General features: G+C 48.3%; 1 protein-coding gene across 1 annotated transcript in view; it reads right to left on the bottom strand.

Moving 5' to 3' along the window:
• Positions 1 to 1,204: 1,204 nt before the first annotated feature.
• Positions 1,205 to 23,911, bottom strand: part of CDIP1 (cell death inducing p53 target 1) — a 36,864-nt gene continuing 14,157 nt past the window's right edge. The window contains exons 2-5 of the mRNA XM_034783105.1: positions 7,870 to 7,968; positions 4,923 to 5,069; positions 3,883 to 4,144; positions 1,205 to 2,993 (exon numbers count right to left, since the gene is read on the bottom strand). Of these exons, the coding sequence (XP_034638996.1) occupies positions 2,882 to 2,993; positions 3,883 to 4,144; positions 4,923 to 5,069; positions 7,870 to 7,954 (606 nt within the window). The 5' untranslated portion in view covers positions 7,955 to 7,968 and the 3' untranslated portion in view covers positions 1,205 to 2,881. The remainder of the gene's footprint in view (positions 2,994 to 3,882; positions 4,145 to 4,922; positions 5,070 to 7,869; positions 7,969 to 23,911) is intronic.

Here is a 23,911-nt window from a genome sequence, read left to right as displayed (position 1 = left end):
GCCAGAGCCCCCACGTGTATACATCTGACCCAGTTTAATGAGGGGGGTGACAGACAACCAGAGAGAGCAGATGTTCACTGTGTTTTGATGGCATGCACTCAAGACACACAAAACAGAAAGGATTACATCAGCTGGAATAAACTGAAGTACAGAGCCACTGAAAAATGGAGATTCAGCAAAGGCTCGCTGAATAGCCTTGGGCTCAGCATCTCAATAACATCAGCTAGTTTTAACCCTCAAAATCTACATTTCCTCTTCCTAGTATAAAAAAGGAACCAGAACAGAACCACGTGCATAGAATAATTCATACCATACCCATTAGCGATGGACCTCTGGGCAGTGACTCTTCGTTTTCATGCAAAAACTGATTGGGCTTGAAGGGTAGAGGATTCACATTTCCGGTAAGTTAGTTACGACCTGGTGGCCATTTAATAATAATAATATAGTTAAATTAAATTAAAAACAAGCCCCCCTACAGTGCTGCGCTGAGTTATCTACACACTTGGACGCACTGCCATTAGTGGGGAGTAATGAAATGTCAGGCCCTAGGTAGCACAGTGAAAAAGTGCATTGAGGGAGATTCACCAGTTTTTCTATCCCCCAAACATAGACATTAAACAAACATGAACAGAACAAAATAAGAACAAGGCAGACGATGCAAACCTACATGTCTAGGGAGAGACCGGCATAGCCAGAAATAGCTAGAGCCATACACCTTCCCTTTCACTGCACTGTGTGGGTTCGATAGACGGGTGGTTCATTAGGGGGTGGGAGGGAGGCTGCCGGCATCGGCTAGAGCGAAGGATGATGAAGGCGGATGAGTGTGGGGACTCCTCAGGCATCCAGACTGCATCCCCACCTCTTACTCCGATAGGGGAGTGCTCTTGACTGGAGACTGCCGACTTGGTGATGGATTTGGACAAGACATCCAGTGAGGTCACCAAGCCCACTGCACTTGTGATTGGCCACCAATGTGAACCCAGGACACTGGTGACAAAGGCTAATGGCTACACCACTGAGTCCCAGGTAAAAGCTTATTAGAAAGTCAAGGCAAAGGAAATGCAAATGCACACACAGTTTGTATTATCTTACACTAGACAGCTCCAGCTAGTCCATGTGGGAGCTCAGAGGGCCCGAATCTCCTGAATTCCACTGAACGAATGGGAAAAAAATAAGGCCCACTTTGGGAGATACAGCCCCCAAGCTCATTGTCCACTAGTTTGGGGGGTGGGGATGGGGGGGGAGCAGGGAAAATTTGCTACTTAATGCTGAGTTCCAGAGAGAACCAACCCTCGCCCCCTCCCACAGGCTGAGCTTTCACATCCCTCAGTGACACAGGCTCTGTTCCCAATGCCAGAGGCATAAGGTGGGGTCTACAGCACCCAAAGGGTAAAAGTGGCTTCATGATTCCAGCAGACTCACGGCAGGAGCTACTGCTCCATTCCCCCTCCCTGGCTTTGTAATGCAAGTTTCTCAAGACTACAACTGAGGATGGGAATGTCTAGTAACTGCCAATTTCCATACAGAACTAGTGGGTTAACGCCTGCACCCGTGCTGCAAGTAAAGGCCTGTCTCTTCATCTGTGCCTCAAGGTGGCAGATGCCCACTGCCTCTGGGCTGCTGTGTGTAATCACCCCGGGGCTACAGGAGCCGTTACACCCATGGAAGAGCCAGACCTAGGGAGATACAGCCAGGGACTGTCACCTGAGGCTCCAAGATCCCAAAGCACTTCAAAAGAAACAGAAAACATCCCCTGGCCACCTGCAAACTAAACAGAGCCGCTGCTTCCCCATCTCCTTCAGGGCAAGGCTGAGCTGGCTGGGCACCAATGCAGGAAACAAACATTAGCTTTGCTCAGCTGCATGGCACAGCCAGATGTAAAAGCACAACATACAGAACTGAACGAACACTGGCCCTAAAATAAAACCTTTCCTTTCACACCACATAGTCCAGCAACATGCACCCCCCTTGTCGCTAGCCTACAGACAAAGCAGGGAAACTGAGCGAGTCTAGGCGTCCAAAGAAAGCAACCAGTCAGAAGCACTGCACTTCCTGCAGATAGGTTGCCCTTTCCTGGGGATGGACGGATGCGCTTGCTTTGAATCTGTGGTTTGTAGAGAACTGCAACATTCAACTAAACTACAGGATCTGTCTGCTTTAAAGAGACAGAGCTGGTGAGCACAGGAGTACCCCAGCAACCCACAGTCCCTGTGGGAGCAGACGGGACATCTCGGCATATTCACAGCTTCTAGAGAAATAAGCGAGCTGCCTGCATGGAATGGAAGGAAAGCGCCCCCGTATTGCAATGGCTCAGTCTATCACTAACTGGGCAAGAGCCCATTGGAATGGCTGTCCCCGCATGCTGCCAGTTGAAGGATGTCTGCCTTACATCACTGTCTCCTTTAACAGTGGCTACCAACAATGACTGATGGGGGGGATGCAGGAAGGTGAGGTAGGACAAACCACCAGAGGTGGCTCTGACGGGCAGACATAATCCGGGAAGGGAAAGTCTCTGTGCAGTCTGATGCCTCATTTGCAATCCTAGTTCTAAGCCCTCTGCAAACTGCCGTAAGGGTGAGAACAAGACGGGACAGCTGGAACGGCAAGGCGAGTGTTGCATCTATTGAATCTCGCAGCCTAGCCCAGCTACCTGTCAGAGCTCACATCTACACACCAGCTCTAGCTGTTCAGTGTGGGCCTACAGCTTCCTTGTCAGTGTGTGAGTACCGTCGCTCTACTACAGCTTTCTAAGCTCTTTAAAATGGAAGGGGAAATAACACACTACCAACGTAGGGCTAAGCAAAGGAGCATTCTGCATGTGTAGATCGGCGTGGAGGAGGGGGTGACGTCATTCCAGCAAGTGTGGCTCCCAGGGGTGCTGTTAGCACATGCGCTTGTACGTGTAGATGTAGGCTTTGCAGTTGGGACAAGTGTGGGTCACATCCTTGAAGTCGTCTATTAAACATGGAATCAAGCAGCAGCCCAGATCACATCTGGAAAAAGAGGGAGAGATCAAAGCCAAGTGAGCAGGGGCAGGGCATGGCAAGCACCATGGGGGCCTCTACTCCACCCCTCACAGCCTGGCCAACTAACTACACACACACACCCCAGAACAGGGACACTGCTGCCACTCCAGACACCCAGTAAAACCTGCTCCCACTGAACCCCAGTGGCTTCCTTGGTAAGTCCTAGCATCCCTTTGGAGCCTGGTACAGACATCTCCTCCCCTCCCTCTCCCACAGGCTAAGAAGAGCAAAGCCTTTTAAGGGTCCATATTTAAAGAACACAGCAAAACACCTGATTTAACATCACTCACTGCTGGATGGAAGCTCACACTTGGGAGCGCAGGGACGCCCCGCAGGAAATTCCCCTTCCAGCTAAAAACCAGTCCCATCGCTCTGTAGAGAGATACTCCCCATGACAGGAGCTTTCCTGACACCACAGTGAGTGCAGTGGAGGCAGCTTCCTGCTAGCACCAGAGCCTCTGGAGCAGCAGATGTACTAGGGAGTGGCCAGGACCCACCAGCAACTGGCCTCAAGCCCAGCTAAGATGGAAGGCGAGGCAAAGGGTTGGTGCAGAGCCACACAGGGACAATCACACACACACTGCAGCCTGGGGTCCCCGTGGTGCCTCACTACCTCCTGGTCCAATTTCCTCCTCCGCCAGCAGCAGGCGAGAGGGGCTTCAAGGCCCAGTCCTGTGTGGGACTCTGTAGGGGATAAAGCCAGCTGGATGAGTAGCCAGTTAACGGAGAGGAGAGGTCAGTGCTACTTGGGCAAGTCCATTGCTTACTCCTTTAGTTCTTCCCTCCCCCAGTCCATCAGTGACCAGAGTGGAAGGCACTGGAGAATGGCAAAGTTCCTCCTCCTCCCGGCACGTACCCGACAAAGCAGCAGAAGAAGCCGAGGAGGAAGTTCATGAGCCCTATCTCATGTGTGATCGCGGTGGTGATGGCCTGCTGGCAGTGAGGACACACCGTCTGCACGGGGCTGCCCTGGAATATTTCTCCCTGCAGCACGGTGACCGTGGTTGCTGCCCCCGATGGTACAATGACAGTTGCTGTGTGGCCACCAGGAGAGGGGTAATGTCCCGCAGCCGGGTAATAGCCCATGGGAGGGTGAGGTCCTGGGGGTGGATAATAACCTGCCAGTGATAAACACACACAGTGAGAGGTCTTGGCACATTAACAAGCGATTCCTATGCCAAGTTTCTGAGCAGAGGGACTACGTTAGCACCCAGCTGCTCCGTGTTCCCCAGCTGGCTGGCTCTGTGGGCTCAGCACTGACAGTCAGTACACAGATTATGGTAATGCCTAGGGCCAGCCAGGATCAGGGCCCCACTGAGCTGGGTACTGTACAATGAGTTGTAGTTACGTTGTACCTCAGCGAGTGCAACCGAGAACTCTGCAGCCCTGTAACTGCTAACCCAGCACCTGGCTCTGCGCAGAGTGGGCACTGTGGAGAAAGGAACCGCACAGAGTCAGTCGCAGATTACCACCGACGCCTCTCCGGAAAGGCAGGCTGCAGGGGCCCGGGAGCGGAGGCTCCTTCCTTGGTGCTAGGAGACCCCAGTGAACATCTCCTCTGCCCACAGCACAGAACCCAGCACCACAGCTCTGGGAGTTCCTGAGAGTACATAGCAGCCACTGTGTTTGCCTGCCTGGTCCTGACAGTAACTGGCACCGGCTCACGGGACACCAGAGCCTATCCTGCCATGCCACAGAGAGCAGCGACTGTGTATTCACAAGCAGGGCAGCTGGCATGGTGAAAAGCCCAGGCTGCTGCGGAGAGCAGGCAACAGCCCAGTCAGATTTCTGGGCTCCCCTCAGTGCACCAAAACAAGGCATCTGGAAGGGGCACACATTCATAGGAGCTCCTGCTGAAAGCCATTCTCCACATTACCCAGCCCCTCCAGTACTCACCATGGGGCATGTAGGGCATAGAGCCATCTGCAGAAACGGGAGCGGGGATGTACCCCGGCTGCAGGGGTGGCTCGTACGGGGGTGGCCCAAAATCTGAAGGGGGCACAGGCATCCCATGGGGCTGGACTCCAGCAGTGGAGACTCCGTCTGAAAGGAAAGGCAGAAGGCATGAAGGGTTAGCTGGACTGGAAGGAGGTCGCTGGGGAGAGTGGAGGGGCGAGGCAGCGAGTGGCAAAGCACAGCTGAGCTGAGGCATTCTAAGCCAGGTTGCAGTGGCAGCCAGGCCCCCAGCATATAGAGTGCAATATTAAAGGGGGCCTGGCAGAGACCAACCAGGTGGAGAAGACCAACTTAATATTGCAGTGAGGGCCACACCCACAACAGGGCAGTGCCAATGGGAAGAATCCAGCAAAACTGGAAACCCTGTGCTGTGCTAGAGGGAATTGGGAATGTGTCTCAGCCAAGCAAGATCTGCCAGAGAAACCCCAACATCTCCCCTTCCCAGCTCGGGGGCTTTAACACTCAGCGTGTTCGGGAGCAACTCATCTCCAGTGAACATACTTCAGCAGGGGGCGCCTCTCCCTCCCAGCCGTACTGGAATTCCCCTGCACAGGCAAAAGGTGCTGTGCCGATCCAGTCAAACCTAGAGCAGATCCCTGAGCACGGGGATTAAAGGCCCAAACTGTGGAAGGGGCATTAGCTGGAAACCAGCTGCATTTCGCTTGGGCACTGGCCTAACAGCCCCCTGCAGTTCCAGCCGACAGCTCAGTGCCTCACTCCCTGCTCTGCGACCATCTGAGCCGTGGCTGAGGTGAGTTCTGTTGCAGAGCGCTATGGACTCTGTGAACTACAGTCAATTCAGTCTGGCCAGGTGGGGGAGCAGCCAGGACGAGAGGGGGATGGGCAGGACCATTTGGGAGCTGAACTGGCCTGCCAATACTCTCACACGATATCAGACTCTCCTGCAACTCCCCTCTGGCTGCAGCTGTGCGAGACAGGCGGGTTTCAGCCCCAGTGCTCCTTTGGGATCTCCACATCTAGCCAGGCTCTGAGATGGATACGAACTGGGGACCATGGAGTCCCAATATATATGCATCCACCCCAGGGGTGCACAGCAGGTCCCAGCAGGCCTCCACCAGCAGCTTGGCTCCTTTTGCTCTTAGAGCACTAGGATTTTAGACCTGCCACAGCCACGCTGCCTCAGACTAACGTGCTGTGTGCTGCATTGTGTCAGCCATGCCTGCAGAGGCATCCCGGTGCTGGGTGTCTCAAGGGCCTCCTTGGACCCTGGGGAGCACCTGATCCATGCCCCAGTATAGACAGGCACTCGCTGCTCAAACCAAGCTGCAGAGTTACCGGGAAGCACAGCTCTCCCCCTTGCTCAACACAGGGGCAATGCCAGGGCATGGGCTGATACTCAAAGTGCAGTAAAGTCCCCGCAAAGCCGATTCACATCATTGCATTAAGGAGCTAAGAAATCCCACCCAGTTGCTACTAGACGTTCCTTTGATTTTTTGGGAGGTACAAAGAATGCTGAGCAGCCAGCCTGACTCCAGTGATCCTGGGGCCAAGCATCTTCAGAAAGGAATTCTGGGAGACTCGTGAGCAGCCAATCACTATCCCTTTAAGGTAAAGGGCTCCTGGCATGCTGGGATTAATGCCCTCCTACCAGACAAGAGGTGCAGGCAAATGCACAGCCAGATGGGTTTGAGACAGGAGTTTGAGGAAGCATATCTTGGTACCTTTTCAGCAGGAGCAATGAGACCGGCTCGGAGCCCACCAAACCCCAAGTGGCCAGGAGAGCAGTGAGGCAGTATGGAGAGAAATACAGAACTGGAACAATTCTCTGGCTGTTTCAGTTCATGAGGGGTCCTGTGGCTATAGAGACCTTCTACAAACCTCAAGGAACTGTGCTGCATGCTCATCAGTTATACAGCACCGTGCAGCGGTGGCAAGATTTTGGGCAGGGCCTAGGTGTGAGGGGAGAAAAAGGGAGGATGGGATGGGAGGAGCTGGTATTGTGAGAAGCAGGAGGGGAGAAGGCCCAGTGGGAGAGCTCAGGGACTTTGTTTTAGCCATGCTGGGTCTAAGGTGGCAGCAAGCCATTCAAGATGGGACACTGGAGAGACAGACAGAGAAACAAGACTGGACTGAAGATGAGAGGCAGATTTGTGAGGGGGTACAGTGGAGTCACAACAGCTGGTGAGATCATCCGGGGCAGGAGGAGGAGTCAAGGATGGATCCCCAAGAGACACCAGCTGAGAGGCAGGAGGTGGGAAAGCTCCCAAAGTTTGGGTCAGAACCCCTAGAAGAGCAGAGTTACTTGGAAGCCCAGAGAGACAAGGGACAAGCAGCAGGAGGGCAATCAACTGAGGCAGCAGCTGGGTCGTGGAGCACAAGCAGAGGAGAGGAAGCGAGATTTGGCCAAGGGCCCTGGTGAGAGTGGTCTGCGTGGAGCCAGAGGCACGGGCTCCTCTACAGAGAGGAATGAACCTGCTTTGACTAAGTCTGTCACTTCTTGGGCAAGCACAAGAAATACACTGCTCAACTGGCCAATAGCTGAGTCACTGGCTGGCAGGTTCAGGAGACAGGAGAGGCAGGCCCTGCCACGCTGGGCTAGGGTCTGGCCTGCACAAAGAGTCACTTGGCTGGGTGACCAGACCTCTTGGGGGTCTGGGATGGTTTTATTACAGCTTCTCCAGCTGCCCGCTGCATCACAGACCTCTCCTTGCCTCCCTGTTAGGGAGTAAAGGGTCTGAAATCGAGGTGGAGCAACGTGCTGACTTCACTGCTGTAGAGGCTCTGCATTGACCCCAGTGCGCCCCACCCAGGAGTGTGTCTGTAAGGAGACCACCTGCCCCGGGGTTTCCCCTGCCTCTGCCCTGCCCCCACTGCCATTGAGACTGGATCACAACATAGCCAGGATGCCCCATCCTCTGCAACTTACCTGACATGGTGGGTGGGCCATTCTTCTCTTGTAGTAGCGGTGCAGAAGGTCCCCCTGGGTAGGGTGGGGGCGGGTCACTGGACATTGCTTACAGCTGGTCTGCAAGGAAAAGAATTACAGTACATACAAACTCATCACCCTTGGAAGTACAGAGGCATCCACCCCCACACACCCCCAGTGCAGCTCAATGCAGGCAGACAGGGAGAGCTTTAGGGTTACCGATGGGAACCAGATTTTTCCGGAAGTGTCATTTTTGTGGGATCCTAATCCAGCTCATCAATGGACACTCGCTGCAACCTTAACACCCTGGGCTATGATCTTGTCCTCATATCTCCTGAGCTAAGCAGCTCGAGTTGGGGCCAGAACTCACAGAAAACCCATGGTGCTGCAGGCAGCATGGCTGCTGATTCGGTTACCCTTGGACCCTGGAGCCAGTGCTAAAATTAACCCAGCTCAGTGTTCAAGGTGCCATGCTGGAGGAGCTGAGCTTGCAGAGGGGATGCATAATAGACTGTCCTAACCACTGCGGCATTTTTCATGAAAGGGAAAAATATTAACCCAAGTGTCCAAATTTGATTTTAAGTAACTACATTCTACCTCCCTATATTCTCCTGCTGTTTCAATTGGATACATTATCCTTCTTCGGGTCCTACTTAAAAAGGCTGTAGAGAGTTAAACAGCAGCTGTAGGTCACTGATGCAATTCCTGCATATATTTCCTAAATGCTTTGGGATTATTTAGGAGGGAAGCTGTTCTACCAAAGAGATCAGCAGCATCATTGTAGGATCAGAGCTAGAGGATGCACGTCTGAAATAAACATAGGCCCTGAACTCTGGATCCACATTTCATTAAGGTTAGAATCAAAGCTCTGTCTTATGTTAAAAAGAACAACACCTAGGGGGCAAGAGCTGGAAGAAAAAGCCCATAAATCACTGAAGGAAATTAAAATATTTGTTCCTAGAAGTGCCTAGTCAGCTTCTAAGAGAGACTTAGGAAAAGGATCATCTTTAGTTTCCAAATAGTTTTACCTTTCTTCTCCCTAGACTGGGCAAATCAGATGCCCTGATTCAGTCAAGAAAATGACAAAATTCTTGTCTAAATTCTGTAGGCTGAAAGTCATGTTAATCTGATGAAGCTGTGTGAGGGGAAACACACACACACTTTATCAAATGAGCAAAATGATTTCCCCACACCCCAGAGGCGGATTTACAATAAAACACAGGGTGCCCTGGCATGGCCCCCCCACCCCAACGACAGGGGGCCTCAGGGCCGGGCAGCTGCAGGGGCAGAAGCTTGGTCCTGGGATTCCTGCTGCAGGCTCCACACCCACTGACAGCCAAGCTCCCCACTTCCCCTTCCTCCCAGCGCTTCCCCCGCCGCCAAAAAGCCGTTTGCCAGCGCTCCGGTCGCTCCAGGACGGAGGGGAGAAGCGGGGCCACAGCGCGCTCGGGAGAGGAGGCGGAGAAGAGGCGGGGGCAGGGCCTTGGAACAGGGTGGAATCAGGGCAGGGCGGAGCAAAGGCGGGCCCCCCACACTACTCCTACACGTACCCCCCTCCAGCCCCGTGCCGTGAGTGGCTCAGGGCAGGGGTAGGGCAGGGAGCACCCCCACAACTCCAGCCCACACCTCCAGTCCTGACTCCTGCATCCCCCTGCCCTCCCTGACTCCTGCCCCCCCCCCCCCACATTCCCATCTGCACCACTCGCACCAAATGGGAGCTGCCCCAGATAAGTGCTCCACACCCAATCTCCTGCCCCAACCCTGAGCCCCATCCTGAATCTTGACTACTGGTCAGACCCTACACCCCAACCTGTTCCTGCACCCTAACTCCCTCCCAGACCCTGCACCCCCAGCCCCCTCCCGCACCCCAAATCCTGCCCAGACCTCGCACCCCAACATTTTTTCATTTTTTTTTTTAATAAAGCGCTCTTATCCAAAGCGCTTTACAATAGTTAGCTAACGGTACAGACAATATTTGGAAAGGTAAGTGGTCCGCCGAGACCCCCAGCAATTTTCAAGTGGTCTGTGGAAAAATAAGTTCGATTACAAAAATAATCAAGGTACCTCATTTTATTTTCATGTACTTCCTATTACTTATAGGAAGAGGAGGAAGAAAAAAAGAATGAAAAACAGGGACCGGGGGGGCGGGGGAGATAAGAGAGAATGCTCTTTTTCTTGGCTGGGTCCCAAGGAGGGGCCCCAAAAATGAAGCTGAGCACAGGGCCCCACTAACTCTAAATCCGCCACTGCCACACCCCTTTCTGGATGTGTTTCTGTATACATGTGTGGAGAGTGGCACAGCTGCTACAAAAGAACTTTGTATCTGCACAAATCTCCATTCAGGCCAGTGGTTGATTCACACAGGGAGGGGACAATAGGGAAGATGCGTGGGCGGAAGGTCAGGATCCAGAAAGTCCTGGGTGTTTTATTTTGTACTTACTGGGAATGGCTTCTTTTCTGGATGTTTTAATGACTAAGAAAGCCCCCAGCAATAGAGCATGCTATCTAAAGTCACACTCCTCACGGAGACAGTGCACGTGCCAGTGGGAAACCAGGGCTCTCAGGGTCAGGACATTGCTCGGCAGATTATAAACTCATCACAATTGGAGCCTATATTTTGTCTTTTCACTAGGAAGTTCAGTTCAGGTCATGCGATCCCAGGCTGGTGTCAAGCACACTGGCAGCACTAGTCACCACTGGGTAGGTATGTAGATTATAGATAGCACTTTGTTGGGGGGCAAGAGCTGGGACTTGCCTGGGGGCTAGACTGAGACTGTGTGATAATAACAGAGTATTAATCATGGAGATCAAGCACTACCATACAGCCTTGTGATGATCAGACACACTCCTACCATTATTTCAAGACAGCTTTTCTACGTGGGTGAGGAATGCACTTCATATGGGAATCCATTTGGAAACTTCTCCCCCAACCAGGATCTTTCCTTGCTGCAGTCCGGACAACAGGGTCACTGGGAATGATCTGCTGAGCACCTCATGCTGAGGTAGGGCTCCTTAGTGGGAAGGGACAGGGAGAGGGAAAGGGGATGGGTATCAGTTTACCCGTAGGGCACTCATTTAGCAAAGCTTTAGATCAAGAGGACGGCTTATACACAAGTTTATACAGCATTTCTTGCCCCTTGAGCAGTATTTCACAGTGATTGGCAAGGGGTAAGAAACACTATTTCCCCTCCAAATAGAAGCACATAGCTATTTTGAAAAACAAGCTGCAGCATGCACAAGATCTATCTATTCCCTGGTACTCCAGCCCCCAGAAACAGAGTATTTTTTAGGGTCATTGTTAACCATTACTGGCTATTGGAGCAAACGGCACTGAAATGCAGCAATAATAAAACTGCTCAGACTCCGCCAGCACAGAATTCACGGCATCACATCCAGTTCTAGGGCAATTTCATCCCCTTAGGCGAGCCCAGCACTGAAGGACTGGGATTCCGGACTCCCATTGCAGGAGAGAAGGGGAAGAGTGACTTGGAGATGCCCAGAACTGGGATGTAATTTTTGCCTGCTCTACTACCACCTGTCTCTGAACCACGCGTCTGCTAAGTAAGGCAGATGCAGACAAGGCCTTGACATGAAAAATTAAACAAGGCAAGTATCTGAGTATGGACAAATCTATACAACAAACACTCGCCTTTCTCAAGAAACTTCAAACATGCAGCAAGTCTCCCCTGTAAAGCATTACATCCATTTAACAGAAAGCTAAATTGAGGCAGAGGGCAACTAACTTCCATCTGTTAAGACTTATAGCTCCTTTTGCCTGTTTAGTTTATTCTGCTCATAGTTTTCCCAATGACCTTCCCTGTTTCTTTTATAACAGATCATTCAAAGCAACAGAGGGTTCTGTGGCACCTTTAAGACTAACAGAAGTATTGGGAGCATAAGCTTTCGTGGGTAAGAACCTCACTTCTTCAGATGCAAGAGGCATGAATGAGGGGGGATTTGATAGCTACTTTCAACTACCTGAAGGGGGGTTCCAAAGAGGATGGAGCTCAGCTGTTCTCAGTGGTGGCAGATGACAGAACAAGGAGCAATAGTCTCAAGTTGCAGTGGGGGAGGTCTAGGTTGAATATTAGGAAACACTATTTCACTAGGAGGGTGGTGAAGCACTGGAATGTGTTACCTAGGGAGGTGGTGGAATCTCCTTCCTTGGAGGTTTTTAAGGCCCGGCTAGACAAAGCCCTGGCGGAGATGATTTAGTTGGGAATTGATCCTGCTTTGAGCAGGGGGGTTGGACTAGATGACCTCCTGAGGTCCCTTCCAACCCTGATATTCTATGATTCAGATGTCTCTATTTATTTACTTAAGCCAGATCTACACTACAGACCTATATCAGAATAACTACATCACTCAGCGGTGTGAAAAATCCACACCCCTGAGTAACAGTTGTACTGACCTAACCCCACGTGTAGACAGCACTACAGTGGTTCTCTCATCAGCACAGTAGCATCTTCACTAAAGCACTACAGTGGCACAGCTGCACCAGTACACGAAGACAAGCCCTTAGATTTATGCTCTAGGGCACCCTTGATGTTATCTCAAAATGCATCGTAAATGCAGCGCTTGGGGAAAATCCAAACAATTAATCTTCGCCAATCTCCATTTTCAAATGCCTGAGGGAAAACAGTACTTATTTCAGAGTAGCTTAATCAATTTGCAGCATCTCTCTAGATCGTCATTCTATCAGAGTGACCTACAAAGAAAAAATTGGGTTTAAACCCTTTTTAGCTTAATTGAAATAACAGGAATATCAGGTCTGCTCTTCCCCATTTGTGCTTGGGATCTCCACGAGTGACTCACATATGGATTAAGAGCTCTCTCAGCACTGAATTGAAGAGGTATTAAATCCCAGAGAGCTGTTTTGCCTCACAGAGTGAGAGTTAAATAAGCGATAAACAAAAGCATTTAAACACTGATCTTTTCACTAAAATTCACTCCCCCCTCTCAATTGCTCAGGTATCACTTACTTGATACATGTAATCTCAATTATCCTAATAGTTCATGACTCATCCAGATAGTCTTCCAGGGCAGACAAGACCTAAATGTCTTATGTGAAAACCCAGGGAGGGGGGAAATAGCCCAGGAGGCCTTCTTTATAAATCATAAAGCAGCGAGAGAGCACAAACCCACATTTTGTGTTTGCCAGTCACCTTAAAGGCTCTACAGATTTGGGCAGGGTAGGGCAAGAATTAAATACAGTAGATTTTTAAATCCTAACTCTCAGTACAGAGATTATCCTGGCCACGAGCCTCTCTCCTGTTTCTAGGGCTAATACACATTTTTTCAGGGTGCGTGACAAACTTCTGCTCACTGGAAATAGGGATTAAGGACGCTTAAGGAATAACCCATCTTTTAAATACTCAGAGGGACTGACCCTTCAAGCAACCATTAAAACACCAACTGCTCACCCCTCTCTGCCTGTGGCTGCTAAATTGCCATGTCCTCCAAATTGAAACAAGTCAGGATGTTGCACTACAACATGTAAGTCAAGTTCATTCAGGATGTTAGGAGGGGAAAGAATGGGGTATCTCAGATGTGACAAAAACAAAGCCTTTGGCCCAGTGAAGAACAGTGCTGACTGAGGCATTCCCAAAGGGCAGGCAGCGGTGATACCAATCAGTCGAAGGGCTCATCATCTATATACAAAGTTTCACTGGTTTAACTCAAGGTGCTATTTTAAACTCATGCAGTTAAAGGGCTGCAAAAGGTATGTGGACTCTATCAGTTTAAACTAGGCTTATTTCTGTTTAGCTTAAGTCTATTCTTAACTGCTGGAAACGAAACTGAAATAAGCCCCCTTTTAAGCCAAAATAAGAGTGTCAATAAACTAGAGCAAATGTGTTTAGACAAAGCCTAAGGTGCTATAGGATCGAGGCAATGAGGTAGGACAGAAAGGATCTTCAGGGAACAGAGAAAAGGGACATACTAAACTATAGTCCCACAGGATCTGCCCATTCTAATAGACCAGGGGTCGCCAAACTGTGGCTCGCAAGCCACATGCGGCTCTTTTACCATTAAAGTTTGGCTTGCGGAGTCCCCCATGGACCCTATTCTCCACCTACCAGACTGGAGGTGGGGGGAGCTCAGGACCTCTGCCTTGCAGCAGGGTGGTGCGGTAGGGGCTTCTGTCCAGCAGGGGGGGGGGGTCTCGGGGCTTCAGCCCTCAGGACGCACCTGCCAGGGCTCAGGGCTTCAGCAGGAGTGGGGCTGAAGCTCCAACCCCAGCTCCCAGCACGTGTGTCCCGGCTCTTGAACTTCTGAAGATTGCTGTATATGGCTTGGAGGGCCAGTAAGTTTGACCACCCCTGTAATGGGCAATGCGATTAAAGCGTTAGTTTCAAAGATTACGATGGCCCCAAGGGAGTGCTACGGTTTTCCGTGTGGGTGGGTTTTTTTTTTTTTTTTTTTTAAACACGCTTCATTTGAAGAATTTTATCCACATGGCTCCCTTTCAGCAACTGAACCCCACTGCTGGGCACACCAGTGTGTCATGGAAAATAACCCCCTCCAAGGATCGGTTTGGAAAAAACATGGTGGGCAGCAAGATCGCTCTTCTAAAATAATCAGAAGTGAAACAGATAATAAGGCTGGCAACTAAAATGTCATCATTAGGCTTCTGACTCACCATCCTCTTAAGAGGAACAGAGGCAGTTCACATCGTGCCAAGCTATTGGTTCAGGTTGTGATTTTGCAAACTCAGCAAGACAGCTGCACAACAGGTCAGGGTCAGGATGTTTTCTTTGCTACAGAAAGGGCTAATAACTGAATTAGTTTTTGTAAATGAAAGTTTAAATTCTGTATAAACAAATGAGGCCATCGAAGTACTCATCTCTTTTCCCATTGTAAGAATGTGCCCATAAAGAGAAACATGTAAAGGCCAAGAAATATCTGTACACGCCCTGTTGTTTCTCTAAGGTGTATGCAGAAAGCCTGAAAGCTGCTAGCCCCCTAAAAAGAAGCTGCCGTTTTGCCTGCTTGTTTTTAACACTAGAAACATATGGCTTGTTCTACCCTGTTACTGCTGGAGGACTCTATGGCTGTCTGGAGAGCTAGTGGCTGGTGACACCACAAGATGCTGAAATCGAAGCTATATGGGGAAGAGGGTATTTTTGTCAGACCGTTTAAAGCTCTATTTTTCCATTTGCTTTTTATTAACAGCAAACTCAAAACGCTGGCCAATCTGTTGGGAGCTGAATCTTTAACAATGGTATTGTCCCCTCCACCTTCACAGGAGGGCTGACGGCCCTCTTGGAGGACTAGAGAAGAAAAACAGGGAAGGCAAAACTGGACATGCCTGACATTGCTAAGATTAAAAAAATAATCTGTCAGGTTTCATTTATACATCACGAAGCAGGAAAAAAGCCACGAACAATTTCCACGCTCTTTGCAAGTCACTTTTAAGTAGCACCACACTGTTCAGTATGCCAGCCTTCAAGACAGATCAGGAGCTACACCCCCTTCTGGGGATCATTCAGCCGGAAGGCTAAAGCGGACATGCAAAGGAAACAAAATATGGGTTTGTGCCCTTTTTGCTCCTGATGTATTTGAGAAACAAAACTCAGGCCCTTCATATTTGTTTTTGTTTGTTAAGCAGGGAGCATTCTGCTCGATTTTTCATTAGAAATTCAGGTCTCGGCTAATGTGGCAAAACTAGGATTACAAGTCAGTATCATAAGCACCAAGGAAACAAAATGCAAGCCATTGAGATATTAATTGAATATCTGAATTAATTTAATATGAATTAAAATCACTTCCTAAATCTTGTTTGGTTTAAAATTCATTTAATTCAAACACCTGACAAACCCACAGAATTAAAACTCTGTTACAGATTTAGCATCCCAGGCCCTTCAATTAAGGACGGAGAATGCTTCCAATGTACATCTCTGGGCCCTACAAGATCTCCAGCACAGCAGAGAGCAAAAGGCTCAAAATTCCAGATACTGCTAAACAAGCAGAATTCTCCCACTTTTCCCCAGCAAAAAACAGGGCACAGACCCAATTTTGAGTTTCTTTTACAGGTCTCTTTTCAGAAATGTGTAGCTTGTAAAGCTCTTTGGAATCCTTCAAGATCAAAGGCACTAAAGACATTAAATATATTTTACAAAGTATAAAACTAAAGCATGTTCTGCAGTCTGGGGAACATGCTGGGAAGCAAGGAAAAGAATAAAAGACAACTGAACCTGACACCACACCTGGCTATGTTGTACTCTCCCTTTATCTCACCCAGGCACTTACATTGAGAGTACCTACTCACAAATGAACACTTGTTACCAGATACTGGGCAAGACAGCAAAGGGGTGTGACTACAGTTTGCATGAGCAGTGGAAATGGTTAGAAATCCAGTTAGATCTAATGAAAGGTCAGTTATGTTTCTGAACTACTCTACTGTATTTTCCTGGGCACAGGCTGTGTGTATTTAGCATTATCCTCCAGGACCAGAACCACACCATGCTGAAAGAGCCAGCTCTACACCGGTAGCCTCTTCCCAAAACACCTTGAAAAATAATTTGCCACTCACACCCTCCTGCCAGCTTCCAGCTGTAGAAATATTGATGCTTCCAGGATGGCAAGTTTCTTTGGTGCAGGGCTGGAGAGATCCGCTGGCAGAGCAGGACAAAACCACACACACACACACACACACACACCCCAACAACGTTCACCTTGGCAAATCCATCTAGGGTGACCAGACAGCAAGTGTGAAAAATCAGGACAGGGATGGAGGGGTAATAGGAGCCTATATAAGAAAAAGACGCAAAAATCTGGTCACCCTAAATCCATCCGAGTCAGACAGATAATGCTGCTCATCCCTGTTCTACAGCCTGCATTTCTCTGCAGGAAGATCTTGGGTTCCAGTCACCGCTGAGACACTCATTCTATCACATGACCCTGGGCAAGTCACTTGACCTTCCATGTGCCTCAGTTAACGCAGCTTGAAAACTGAATAAGTAGAAACCTCACTGAAAACCAGATGCTGGATCCAAGGCAAGATTCCCAGGGAAATAAATTACAAGCACAACGAAACAAACAGCATGCTGCTGTTACGGTTCACCTGCTCCTCGGCCAGAAAAATCAGATTTGTTTTTCCCTACCCAGCTCCCCAACAAGGGAATCAGGAAAAACTGCAAACAAATTCCCAACTAAAACAAAGGCCGATTCTCCCCCAACATCCCTCAAAGGGTTACACTGTGGGAGGAGCACTCAGAAGGACCAGTGCTGTACCATTTGTGCCTCCAGGTGGGCTGCTTTGATCATGCACCGTTTGTCTTCAGCATTGACAATGCCAGAGCCGAGTTAGCAAGAGATGGTTAACTTGAACATTTAAAACAAGCCTGCTTAAAAAAAATTAAAATTAAACAGCAAACTAGGCTGCAGCTCTTTGCTCTACACTTAAAACTAAAACCTTAACCAGAAACCACACCCCAGCCTTGATACTGCTAAATGAGAGCATACAAGGACAGCTCAGGCACGCGTTCTACTTTGCACCATCAGAGCAATTGTATTTGTTTCTTCAGACATTTTTCTAAGTATGACATGGAGACCCAGCACACACACTAGGCTGTAGCATTAATCATTGAGAAATTAATATCCCCACAATTACTTGCTGTCTTGCCCTATGCGGACAGTGAGGTGGATTCAGAACAGGCTGCAGTATTCTGGGTGTTATAGTGGATGTAATTAACTCACCTAAAACGAACAGCAGAACCCAAATCTTAATTCTTCTGTCCCTTACAAGTCTCTGCTCTAGAACGGCTCCAAAGCTAGAAATGGCAGAGGTGCTGCAAGCCAGAACTGAGACACGTTGGCAGAGAAGTTTGCACGTCTCACTGTGGGCTCAATCCAATGCTCCATAAATTCAGTGGAAACTCTCCCCTTGACTTCAGTGGCAGTTGGATAGGGCCCAATACCTGGATCTAATCTCTAGTCTAAAGTTTCATAAACCCCAAATCACATAATCTTGTCCAGAGCACTATAACTAATGTAGTCTAATAATCTGTCCAGCAGAAATCTGTGCTAGGCTTGTTACATTATTTTGTAGTTTAACACATTATTGAGTGAAATAAGATAAATGTTCCTATTTTAGATAAACTCTAAATGCAGCAATTCTGCAAAGAATTAGAAAGTTCATCACTGCATATACAAAGTGCTTCTCTTCCTATTTCTTCTGCTGGAATGTGTAGTTTAATAAGTTACTGTTTATTGCAATAAAACGTATCCCATGAAACAAGCAGGAAGGACAAGGCTGAGTTCATGACGCAGTTGGCTTGTTCACACTTGAAATGTTGCAGCCGCACCACTGTCGTGCTTCAGTGTAAAGTGTAGACACAATCTACGCTGACAGGAGGGGTCTCCCATTGGCATAGGAATTCTTCCATCGACCTAGCACTGTCTACATTGGGGATCAGATCGTTCTAACTACATCGCTCAGGGGTGTGGATTTTTCATTTTCTCTCTCTGCAGATATTCTTATCTTAGCACTAGTGAAGTTGTGCTTGCTTGCTATAAATGTCACGTAGCTGTTGTTACTGAAGACTTGTGAGAAATATCCTCCAAGTCATTTTGATTTTTCAGATTCCATGGTCATTTCTAGCAAGGATACATGGTCTTGCAGTGAAAACAGAAGCCTGGGAGTCAGGAGATGTGGGTTCTTTTCCCAACTCTGCCACAGACTGAGACACCATGGGCAGGTCACAGATGATCTGTACCTCAATTTCCCCATCTGCAAAATGGGAACACTAACTCAGTGATGGTGTTAGGTTCAGTTAATATTTGCAAAGGGTCTGGAGATACTCAACCAAGGCTTATGGAAGATAAAACTTCCATCTAGAAGGTAGACTCCTGGCAATGAAAGACCTTCGATTTTGGATAGCATGCTAAGCTAGGCACAGCTTCAGGACACCTTCCTTGGGCTAACAGAGATGCGGATGGGGCATAATCACTAAGGCAGTGTTCCAGAGAAAGACTCACTAAGGATGGTTCAATGATGAGGGCACTAACCTAGGACTTGGGAAACCAGGGTTCAATTCCCTGCTCCACTTCCTTTGTGACCTTGGGTCTCTCTGTGGCTCAGTTCCCCATCTGTAAAATGGGATAACAGCCCTGCCCTACTTCACAGAGGTGTTGCAAGCAAGCATTAAAGATTGTGAGGTGCTCAGATACAATGGTAAGTACCTAAGACAGAGAAACTGAATCCCAATTAAGCAGACCCTGAAGCCTTGGAGGAGGTTGCTTACTTCTCACCAGATGCTGCATGGGTTTTGTGGAGTTGTCTACAAGGAGGATAAAGATGGAGGGAAAGGATGAATCAGAAGCGGAAAGCCCCATGGCTCCCAATCAGGCAGATCAACTTAATAAGTTGTAGGCCATGAGATGATGCTAAGTGAAAAAGTGATACACCGACTCTGCTAGAGGTATCTCCACTGGAAGGAACTTCTAGAATCATAGAAATGTAGTGCTGGAAGGGACCTTGAGAGTCATCTAGTCCAGCCCCCTGTGCTGAGGCAGGACCAAGTAATCTAGACCATCCTGGACAGGTTTGTTCGAGTTGTTCTTAGAAACCTTCAATAATGGGGATTCCACAACCTCCTTTGGAAGCGTATTCCAGAGCTCAACTACCCTTATAGCTAGAAACTTTCCCCTAATATCTAACCTAGACCTCCCCTGCTGCAGATTAAGCCCTTTATTGCTTGTTTTACCTTCAGTGGACATGAAAAATAATTGAACACTGTCCTCTTTATAACAGACTTTAACATGTCACGCTGTCTGGAGTGGCTCACGACCGTGAGTGCCTACCTCAGGGCAGACTGTCAGTAACAGGGCAGACACCCTGGTGGTATGTTCTATAATTAAATTCATCAAGCCAATAACAAACGTGAACCCCTGGATCACTATAACAGTCTTACCATGGAGTCACCAGACAGTCTCCTGAGACTCTCCAGTTTATCCGGCCACCCGGACAAACTGGACTTAGTGATCAATGGTCACTTACGCAAAAAAAAAAAAAAAAAAAAAAAAATCACACCACAGTCAGGTGGCTTCCAGTCACTTACCCCCCAGATCAGTTGGTACCCTAGATCTTATGCCAAAGACAATGTTTGTAGCCAATCCTGTAATAAACTATCCATAGATTTATTCACTAGGAAAAAGAAATAAGAGTTATTTTCCGGTTAAAGCAAGCAAACAGACACACAAATGAGTTATCATCTAAGTCTTAAGAGTGACAGAGTGATCTGACAGTTAAAAGTGTCTTTCAGGGCAGACACAGAAGGTAGCCCCTGCAGATCTCTGGCTTCAATTTAGAGTCTCTGGTCAAACAGCCAAAAAGATGAAGTTCCTTGTCGGGGATTTTTATTCCCTTCCCCCCAGAATTCAAGATGATGGACAAGTTCATGTGCACATCTCCTCTTCATGCAGGTGTGGGGAGAAGCAATCAACAAAGTCTTTTGTCCTCTGATGTTCCACAATGGTTTGTCTGGTGTCTATGGGCCTTCTTTTGCTGGGCAGGAGATAACACCTCCTGTGTTTTGCACTGGGTAATGTTTCTCTCCCGATTGTGGAGATTGATAGTTAAGTGTTTGCTCTGCAACTATTACCTTATAACAGGGGACGTAGATATTAGAAGTGAGATTAATGCCCACAGCAACATACAAGCATTTCATATAGAGTCTAAATACATTCTTATAAGACTAATATCTATTTTGAGCAAAATGAACACAGGTAACCTGGCCAGGTCTCCAGCTATGACACCATCAGTCCTTAGCTAATGTCCAAATGGCTTAGGCAAGAGCTGGCATCTGGTTTGCCAGTGTTGTAACATATTTGAAGACTGCTATTGGGTCCCCCTTCCATCTTCTTTTCTCAAGGCTAATCATCTCCAATTTTTTTAACCTTTCCTCATAGGTCAGGTTTTCTAAACCTTTTATCCTTTTTGTTGCTCTCCTCTGGACTCTCTCCAGTTTGTCCACATCTTTCCTAAAGTGTGGCACCCAGAATTGGACACAGTACTCCAGCTGAGGCCTCACCAGTGCCAAGTAGAGCAGTATAATTACCTCTTGTGTCATCCATACAGCCAGCATGGGATTAGCCTTTTGCACAACTGCCTCACATTGTTCACTCATGTTCCATTTGTGAACCACTATAATCCCCAGATCCTTTTCAGCAATACTACCACCTGGACAGTGATTCCCCATTTTGTAGCTGTGCCTTTGTTTTTTGCTTCCGAAGTGAAGTACTTTGCACTTGCTGTAGTGCTGGCTTGTGTGCTCTATCAAACACTACTTACTGCCCACAGGATGTAATTAGATCTTCCTGCATTCACAAGGTAGGGAACACAACAGATGGTGCAGGCTTATTCTTAAATGCAGAGACACTGGAATGACCCGTGCTTCTAACAGCTCCTCGCCAGAACAGGGATTTAGTTCCTTTTAACAGTTTGGTGGTAGTGGTCACATTGTATTTTGCTCCTCACTAAGCCCCCTCAAAATTTAGCTCAGGATTAACATAGGGACACATTGGGAAGGTCCCAGATCACACATGGGGTAACTCATTGTGATACCCTGAAAAATGTTAGGGGTGCCCATTGCTAAGTCTACTCTGCCAGCTTGTGGTGCGCCTTACCCCTGCACATTTCTGGGTGCTACAGACATATCGCTACACGTGTTCATACACACCAGGAGCACACATAGCTGCTGTTATATGCAACAGTGCCTAACAGAACTCCCCAGCTAAGCTGATATGTTTGGGGAGATGGTTCTAAGAGGGGCAGTAGCGAGAGCACCAATCTTTCACCTCTGGAAGCCGGAAGCCAGTTTAGATCACAAGTGCTTGGGAAGTGCTCAGTGTAGCCACTAGGGAAGGTTCAGTTACATCACAAAAACAAGGCTCTAGTTCCCGTTCTCGAGGAGAGACTTTCTTGTTCAAAAGTTAGAATTTCACATGTGTAAGTGTGTGGGAAGTACTAGGCTCTTTGCCTTCCCCTGATGCCCCTCTTCTCTGCCAGTTCACCACCCCCAACTCGGCGTTCTTCTCACCTTCACCAATTCACTACTCATCCCTCTGTGGTTAGGAAGAAAGGAGGTAGTGACGTTCCCCTCTGGTGTTGTCTGGATGGGTGATCTGCTAGGTGACTCTAATCCTTGACTCTGGGAGCCAGTCTTACTCTGTTCTGCTGTGAGAACCCCCACTCCTGGGCTATTCACACACAGCCTCTAGCATGTAAGCTGCTCCCAGCTACATGCAACCGAATGACACTAGCCAATATCTCCGGTCCCAGACACAACCCTAGGAACCTCCGTCTTGCTGTGTCCAGTTATGCCCACTGGATTCTGCAAGCTTATATGAGTTCGTCAAATTAACAAATAAATTGATATGTACCAGGCTTGTTATCCCAAGGGGAGCCTCTGACATGCTTCAAACCAAACACACTGCTTCAGGTAGAATAAACAAACAGATTTATTAACCATAACGATAGATTTTAAGTGATTATAAGTCAAAGCATCAGTCAGATTTGGTCAAATGAAATACAGTAAAAGCAAAACACATTCTAAGCTGATCTTAAACACTTTCAATGTCCTTACAAACTTAGATACTTCTCACCACAGGCTGGCTGGTTGCTCTTCAGCCAGGATCTCCCCTTTGATCAGCACTTCAGTCGCTTGGTGTGGTGTCTATAGATGTAGGTGGAAGAGAGAGGGAGAGCATGGCAAATGTCTCTCTCTTTTATCATGTCCTGTCTTCCCTCTTGGCTTTGCCCCCCACCCCCTTCAGAGTCAGGTGGGCATTATCTCATCGCAGTTCCAAACTGAGCAAGGAAATGGGGGTGACTCCCGCGAGAGTCTAACAGATTCTTTTGTTGCTGCCTAGGCCAGCGTCCATTGTTCCTGTGAGGCTGGGCTGGGTTTGTCCCATCCATGCCCTGTTGAGGTGTGAACTGCGCCTCTGCTTCTGGAGAGTTTTTGTCTGGGCTTGCTTTAAGCCATGAGGATACACTTTCAGCCTCATAACCGTATACATGAAATTATAACCTGTAACATGACTATAACATCACTATAGCAACTGCTCAGTACACCATGAGCCTTCCAAAGACACCCAACATGACAATCATTTTACAAGGATGAACATGGGGGTGCTGGGTGTTCCCCCGACGTACAGAGGTCTCTTGGCCTTTGCATGCATTAGTCTTTCAGGGAGAGGACAACTTATCTGCTAGGCCATTTCCTTCTCCCTGCTCCTAACTGCACTGTCTCCCTTATCAGAGCAGGGCTAGAGCAGCAGGTCACCTCCACAAGTGAGACGAATGGCAGTGAGGCCTCAAGACCCTGCCCAGACCTCCAGGCAGCCACTCAGCAGATGCCAAGAAGAGGCACAGCCTAGACATGGTTGGCCTGGTCCTGTAGAGTGATACATCAAACAGGATCAAAGAAAGTGCAGGATGAGGTGAAAAGTGTGTGATCCCCACAAACACATGTTTAACAAAGTCACACCTTCATTTGACATAATTGGGGCTCAATAAGCAGGGCATTGAAGAGATGTTGTAAGTCAAGACTTCAAGGTTCATTGACAGATCTGGGATAGGGAGCTCATGCAGTATTTACCAGCATTAGACTAAGCCAAGTCTGTTACAGCAACAAATAACGTTCACCCAAAGATCTCAAAATACCTTACAAGGGAAGGCAAGTATTATCCCAATTTTACTGTGGGGAAACAGAAGAGGGAGGGATGGATCACTTGATGATTACCTGTTCTGTTCATTCCCTCTGAAGCACCTGGCACTGGCCACTGTCAGAAGACAAGATACCGGGCTAGATCAACCTTTGGTTTGACCCAGTATGTCTGTTTTATGTTCTTAAGGAAGGTTAAGTGACTTACCTAAGATCATTCCATGAGCAGGTGGGAGAGTCAGGACTAAACTCAGCTCTCCTGACCTCCAGTCCCATGCCTGTACCACTAGACCATATTATTTCCCCCTTCTCTGTGTGACACTTCCATAGACACCGAAATTCAAAAGAAAAATATTTTCTGATTGCAAAAG

This window comes from Trachemys scripta, chromosome 10 (genome assembly GCF_013100865.1).
Source record: "Trachemys scripta elegans isolate TJP31775 chromosome 10, CAS_Tse_1.0, whole genome shotgun sequence".
Lineage (NCBI taxonomy): Eukaryota > Metazoa > Chordata > Testudines > Emydidae > Trachemys > Trachemys scripta.
This window is presented reverse-complemented; position numbering and strand designations above follow the sequence as displayed.